We start from the raw sequence: 7769 nt of genomic DNA, 5'->3' as shown, positions 1-7769 counted from the left end.
GCTGAACTGCACCCAGAAAAGCACTCTGCCCTGAGTATCCTGGCACAGATCCCGCGCTGCGGTGCCAGACGGCGAGAAGTTTTCATCCCGGCCTCCCGCACTGCTGCTGCAGCATGGGCATCAGTACGGGCTGAGCCCAGGGCAGAGACCTCTCTGAAGGAGCTCAAGAGGACCTGCATTGCTGCACTCTGCAAGAAAGAGGTGCCAGCGGTGCTGCAGGAGTGGTGACGAGAGCTGAGACTACAGCCCTGATCCTCTCCATGAATCTACAGCCTGGCAAAGATAGAGGTCTTCTCTCTGCTGTGTCTCCATAACTTGCACTCACCAGTAACATCCTACAAAGACAGACTAAATGCATGGTTTTTTTTTTTCCTCCCTAAAATTTCCCACTGATGGGTTTGTCCCTGCCTGCGACAAGAAGGTAGGAGAACGAGCTTTATTCAGCTAATAACAGTCGCTTTCAGTCAGTCTGGTTTTACACCGCTGTAACCTATATTTAACATTGATGCAGACAGTTTAACACTCTGAGCTTAATTCTCAGTGTGCCTATAGTACTGCTTGCTGATTTTTCATTTATGAAAGAAAAGTGAGAAGCAAGCAACTGAAAAGCAATTCAAAAGTAAAAGCACTTAAGTTTTTCAGCTGCCAATAGCTCAGAACTACTTGCCTGTTGACTCTAAAGCAAGGGCAGTAGTCTTCTATCACCATCTCACATTATTTTTCCAATAAACAATAGATATTCTTGCAGCAGTAGTGACATTGCCATAGCACAGTTATTTTAGAACTGCATAGTTCAATAACAACAAATCAAATTATGGATTTAATTTTCCTTCACAGACAGGATAGTTACCTGCTTGGCTCTTTCCTTCAAGGCAATAAGCTGGGAGCTGTTAAAACCTGAGACAGTCCCAAGAAGTTCCATATTTTTGTCAAAAGTCCCTGCATCCATGCATTTCAGGTCCTGAACTGACCAGAAGACATTTGCTTCTGCTAATTTAATAATTTCATCTGAAGAAGGAGCTCTGGTTCCCAGGCAATCTGGAAAAGAAGTCAAATAGCAAGAGTTTTCTTCAAGGATACTGAAAAAAAGAAATCAAAGCAATATAGAGATTTAAGAGGGTGACAGACTATGAATTAACTGCAGCTGATGTGATATTGATAAATTAATTATCTTGCAATGAAATAATTTCTTTAAATATTTACATTGTTAACATCCTGGATATAACACTAGAATTTGCCTAACTTGCAAGAAATGTTATATTCTTTGTCCTCCAAAGGCAGTGCATGCTGGAAAAGAAAACAGGAGCAGACATATATTTCAGAACAGTTACAATATAGGATGCCACAATAAAACTAAAATCTGGATGTGTGCAATAAGAATAACCAATATCTTCCAAGTTTCTTTCAAGTCTAATTCCCTAAAGGCATGAAAACCCAGGCAAAGGCTTATTCTGAGGTAAAACCATCATTTGCTGGGAGCCTTGCTTGAGTAAGAATGAAATGCAAATCCTTGAGATGACCTCGGTGGAAGTCTCCATATAGCTATGTCATTGTTCACAAAAAAGTGTTGCAGCTGAATAAACTTCTCCATGTTCAAACAGCACATATGTGAATCCAGCTCAACAGGAAAGTAACAGACATGAGAGGTCCTTTTACTCTGAAATACCCTGACAAAGATGTATGTCTTATAAGACTTGCCTGACATTTAAACAAGGTGAAGACAGAAGCTGGATGTGTCAGACAAGCACGGTGCTTGTTCTTTATGTCAAGCATGTTGTTAAAATGTCAGGATTTAGAGAGGACTGTTCACTTACCACAGAACTGTTTGGACAGACAAACTCCATTTAAAAATCTTATTTACAGTCAGGTTCTGGCCCTATGCATGATCAAAGGAGACAGTTTCCATTGTGTGTTTTAACAAATCCTGATCTTTGTTGGCATAATCTAGCTCTAATATTGATGGAAAGCAGAAATTAGAATCCTAATGTGGTTGCTTACTGCTCTCTCTCCTATCACTAATTTAGGAAAACCTTATTAAATAATTATCTAAACCAAATAATCCCTACATGTCTTCAGATACGGTCATTACCAGTAAAAAGCAAGAATTTCACAGATGCTGTGCCTGAGCTAAGCTCCCCCAGATAAACAAATTAAAGCGAGGATGTACAAAGTAGATTTGTACTTTGAAAGGAGGCAGAGGAGGGATTTATTTGCATCAAAGGAAGCTGCAGTAGTGGGTAGAACACTGAAAAGATTGAATCTGTTGAGCAAACGAAAATGTTGTTCAGCTTCCACTGTACCAGCTGATGTCCTGCTCTCCCTTCACACCGCCCTCTTGTGAAGCTGCATTGTTTCACTTTCCTCTGCTGCAAAAGGTCAGCTTTTATCATGTAAATACTACCCATCCAGACACAATGCAGTTCCCTTCCCCAAGTCATGAAAACCTAATATTTTGTGTTCTTGGAAAAAACATTGATTTTATTATTTGTAACACACCAGATACATTGGCGTGATAACAGAGGGAAATACTAATTAGACTCTTGGCTTTCTTCCTGTATCTGATGCTACTTCACTCTTCCTTTTGCTATATAATCACATTTAGTTTGGTTAACATATTACACATATAATATATTATAACATCTCAGTGCTTGAGGTAAGCAACTTGAATTCTTTTTCCAATACTGCCACTGCTTTCTGGTAGTATTTCAGACACACGATTCCTGAGTTTTGCCTCATATGTTCCATCTTGCTTTAAGCACCATCTTTGTTTTTATCTTGATGTAGACACAGATGTAAGAACTCTGTCACTGGTAATTGTTACTGTTATTAATATTAGCTCACAACTGGACTGTGGGAAATGTAAAATAGCAGGTTGGTAGCATGAAGAGCATCAGTGTTATTCTGGAGCCATTTTCATAATATCCAATTTTCTAGTGATTTACAAATCAGCCATAAAACGTCATTCCTTACTGAAACCACCATGTGAGCTGTGTGGAGTTGATAAGATTATGTTTGGTAACAGAACTTCAATACCACACTTGGACTGCAGAAATATTTCTTAAGACTAGCACAAACAATCCTTCAATTTTTCATGTCCCAGACTGCCCCCCCGAGCTGAGCTCATGCACCCCAAGTGAAGAATGAAAAGCCTCCATAGCCTTGGAGACAAGTTATCCTTTGACAAAGATCATTAGCTTCACTGGCAGGTTTATATTGGACTTGCAATGCAGATGAGACAGCTCTGCAACTGCACTGGACATGAGTTAGTCTGATTAGAAAAGTCTTTGGGATTCACGTTGTTGTGATCCAGAGGCCTAAAAACGCACACATAAGGACACAAGCATACCGAAATACCTGATGCTGAATCTTTAGTCCTGTGGCCCCTGTCTAAAGAAATATGATTTATGATCTGATGATTTACTTGTTCAAGGAATAGTGAATTTCATGCATACAGATGGACTATACTCTGCTATTCCACCAGCTCGATTTTGCTTTTTTAGAGCATGATAATTGTGTAATGACTCCTCTGATCAACAGAGGTCATGTTTTTTTCCAGGCTATGCAAAAATACAGCTCTGTAGAACACCCTCTGTCTCTCTCTGTATATGAATACAGCATTATCAGGAGCAAATTCATTCCCGGAGACATACAGTGATCATTCAGAGTTGCTGTTATACAAGCAGATGGATTTCCATGGTGCCTCAGGGAAGAGATCTTGGACCTGTATTTTGTTAGACAGAGAACCAATGAGGAGATTTTCAAAGACATAAAGGCAGACCAAACTCCTTGAAATTGTTGGGGTCTGAATTCCCAGTAGTGCTTTCAAAAGCCCCCCCCCCCAGGGTTGTTTTCCATGGCACAGGATGGGATAGCTTAAAAATTCTGCCTGGGTGAATTTCAAGTAAGAGAAAGGATACAGTTATTATAATAATAGAATATAGTCAAAGAATGTACCTTATACAAAGAAAATGATTTGTCACCAGAGATTCTAATAGATTAGTTTGGTTGCTAGTTAAAATACCTTTTAGATTATAACAAACTTTGTCCATTTGGACAGACAAAACACCATGCCACCAATGTCAGATTAAAGAACAGCCGAGTCAACATATGTTCATGTCTGGCAAAGGATTAACTATGTGCAATCTTTTGGCAAAACAGTAACTTGTCACTTTCACAGCTTTTTAATTCAAGGATTTTCACTTAGATGACAAAGAAAAGTAAAAATAAACAAAAAAGTAAAAATAAACAAAAACCTCTAATTCAAATCATAGAATCATAGAATCATAGAATAAGGTTGGAAAAGACCTCTAAGATCATCAAGTCCAACCGTCAACCCAACACCACCATGCCCACTAAACCAGGTCCCTAAGCGCCTCATCTACATATCTTTTAAATACCTCCAGGGATGGTGACTCCACCACTTCCCTGGGCAGCCTGTTCCAAGGCCTGACCACTCTTTCAGTAAAGAAATTTTTCCTAACGTCCAATCTAAACCTCCCTTGGTGCAACTTGAGGCCATTTCCTCTAGGCCTATCGCTGGTTACTTCGGCGAAGAGACCAACCCCCACCTCGCTACAACCTCCTTTCAGGTAGTTGTAGAGCGTGATGAGGTCTCCCCTCAGCCTCCTCTTCTCCAGGCTAAACAACCCCAGTTCCCTCAGCTGCTCCTCATAAGACTTGTTCTCCAGGCCCTTCTCCAGCTTCGTTGCCCTTCTCTGGACATGCTCCAGCACCTCAATGTCCTTCCTGTAGTGAGGGGCCCAAAACTGAACACAGGATTCGAGGTGCGGCCTAATCATTCATCTTTTTCCTTTGTGCACTCAGGAACATTCCAGGAGATGCTTAACCATACAATCCTGTAACAAAATTAGGTGTTTCAGCAATTGGTCAATGCATGAGACAACTACGGGCAACAGAACGAAGACTCTCACTGTTTTTGCTAAAAGGCTGAACCTCTTTAAGTTACTCAATGCTTTACTTTTTATTGTCCAGCTTCTCAGAATGCATTTGATGACAAGGTGAAACAAAAAGTCTGTTTGAACTGCACCGTCAGAGCCCGAAGTGGCACCAGTGTAAATCTGGCACTTTGCACAGATACCAGGTGAAATACTGACCAGGTCTGGTGAGAGATGATTCAGTGTTGACAGTGGCATTGGAGACAGATTCAAACACAGTTGACAGAAGCTCTTCAGCTGAAGAAACTGGTCCAATTGTCTTTGCTATTTGTAAAATGATATCGGGGAACTTCAAAGGGAAAGAAAGAATAAGTAAGACTTCTTTCTCCCTTTTGAAACAAATCAATTTGCAGAGAAAGATTTGTGCAGACCTCAGCAAAGCAGGGGTTAGTAACAGCTCAGCCTCCTTCCTATTTGTGCAGATGTTTCAGAAGAGAATAAATTGGCTGCTACTGAAAGGTCAACAGCATATGTTTGAGGGGGGAAAAATGAGAAACAAAGCAAATTCTGAGTGATTATCCCTCTCAGCTTCTGGCAACACCTGAGCACTGCCTGATTGGAGTCTGTTGTCCAGACCCTCCAGTATTAATGAGTTCCACCATTTTAGTATGTGCAGTACGGGAAGTACTTCATTTCGTTTGTCTTAAATTTGCCAGATAAGTGTAAGAATTGACGATAGGGACCCGATTAAATTATGAGAAATAACTTTAACCTGTTCACCTTTTTTGGGCTTTTTTGACCTCTCTCTTCCACCCTGCTAGACACCTTCCTTTCAGTTGAAGAGTCCTATTCTATTTGGTCAATTATAAGCATTACCTCCTGAGGAAAAGTTGTTGACTGTGCTCACATATTTCTGCTGAGGAACGAATTCCTCATTCCAGTATAGTTTACTCTTATACGTAAAAATTATAAGATTATAAAGAACTAAAAAGGGCAGAGAAACTACAAAGTGCAATGCTGAGGCTATCAGTTATTGTTGTGTGCGCTACACTGGCCCTAGGGCAAAGGGCCACATGAATAAATGCTAATTTGATCAGTATGATCCCATTATTAATAGGATAAGAAACATAACTTTTACGGTTAGAAGGCAGGGGAATGGAGGAAACAACACTGCAAGATGTAAAATACTAAAAATGTTTGAGTCTGCATCACTATAAACGCGTAATTTTTTTTCTACATGACAACGTACAATTATCATTGTATATGTGCAAATAATTGTTTATACTACCATTACTTTCAAGAAGAAATCTCAGAAACTTTGATGGAGTCAAGAATGTGTGAAACATTAACACGTGGTTCCTTGCCAAGAGAATTATTTACCTAGTGCAGCATTCAGGTTACATAATTTAGACTGCATTATGACATTCACAAATCCAAACTCTAACATTATCTTTTACAAATTTAAAAATTATAATAAAAACATACCTTTTCCGCAAGGATGTTTAATTCCCCTTTTGACAGCAGAGCTACGAATGGTCCAACATCTAATGTTGTTTCAGCTGTCCAGTTTTTTGGGGAGCTGAAGAAATATGTTGGAAAATTGTATTAATGAAGAATGTTTGCAATCAAAATTATACTAAAACTTCAGCGTTTCATATAGGAAACACAGACACTTCTATGCCAATGTGATGATTCATGCTTATTAACATCAGATTGCATTTTCTCATCCCTCTGTGATAGATAGGGCATTAGTGGAATTCTCAATATATTCAGAGAAAGCTTTCAAAGATTGTGGTAATGGGGCTCTCTCTCTCCCTCAATAGTCATAGTATTCTTAGCATTACAGTGTTCAAGCAAGGAGAAAGAATTCTTTTTTTAAAAGAAAATTTACCATTTCCTATCAGGTTCATACTGCAATAGTAGTCTGCAAAATGGTATCGAAAGAGAAGTAGAAACCTCACAACCAAAATTGAAACCATCCTTTTTCCAAGAATCTTATCCTAAGGACCAATGTGGCTAATACTTCAAGCAAGCAATACTTGCCAGTACTTGCGTATAAACTAAAAAAAACCTCCTCTATTCCAATATTTAACTATTTACAGGTGTACAGGGGCTGTTTTTCATTTTTATTGTGTTGGGCAACTGTAACTTTCCCTGATGTCAGCAGGAGCTGTGGGTGCTCAACATTTCTGAAAAACAGGTCCATGCACACTTAGAAGTGGACAGTTTCCCCCTCATTCTGAAAAGATCAAGTTCACTAAACAACTCAGGAAGGTAACCCAGTGTGGCACCAGTCTGCTACTAATGCTGCCTTTTTAAAACTAAGGGACAGAAACACGAAACATAGGCGATGGAACAGAAGATTTAAATCCATACCTTATTAGCGCCGTATTTTTACTACCTGCTGTTTCATTCATCTGCAATGTCAAGAATTATGGAAGGCAGATCTAACACCTTGGAGAGCCACTTCTAATGACACCTATGCCATTTCTGTATGAGAGATCAGTTCTATGATAGGTACCATATCTCTTGAAATAACACGCTAAATTATTTGTAGGAATTTCAGGTCTTAAAAATTAAGTTCAGTTCTGAGTGGTGCTGGGTGTTTCAAAATGTACGTAGCTTAGCTCTATGCAGGTTTGGCCTGTTTGTTTGATACAAATCTGCCAAATGTTAGCCAGCCCAGTTGGTGGTTGACTTAAGAAAGCACTTGGATAAATAATTTTCAGCCTGAAAGGGCCTGAAGAAGATGGTAGTAACAAATCTGTTACTAGTGCATGTTCTCACAGAAAACTTTATTTGGTTTGTTGCTCCACTATGAGGATGTTTGACTAGACAAGTATTTTTAAAATAAAATAAATAAAATAAAATAAA

General features: G+C 39.3%; 1 protein-coding gene across 1 annotated transcript in view; it reads right to left on the bottom strand.

Annotated features, from left to right (window-relative positions):
• Positions 1 to 6474, bottom strand: part of LOC104078719 (otoancorin-like) — a gene marked incomplete at both ends in the record, with an annotated part of 15566 nt that extends 9092 nt beyond the window's left edge. Inside the window, 3 exons of the mRNA XM_009580512.1 lie at positions 851 to 1038; positions 5115 to 5244; positions 6381 to 6474. Coding sequence (XP_009578807.1) covers positions 851 to 1038; positions 5115 to 5244; positions 6381 to 6474 — 412 coding nt within the window. The remainder of the gene's footprint in view (positions 1 to 850; positions 1039 to 5114; positions 5245 to 6380) is intronic.
• Positions 6475 to 7769: the final 1295 nt, after the last annotated feature.

The sequence above is a fragment of the Fulmarus glacialis genome, unplaced genomic scaffold (assembly GCF_000690835.1).
Source record: "Fulmarus glacialis isolate BGI_N327 unplaced genomic scaffold, ASM69083v1 scaffold11550, whole genome shotgun sequence".
Classification (NCBI taxonomy): Eukaryota; Metazoa; Chordata; class Aves; order Procellariiformes; family Procellariidae; genus Fulmarus; species Fulmarus glacialis.
This window is presented reverse-complemented; position numbering and strand designations above follow the sequence as displayed.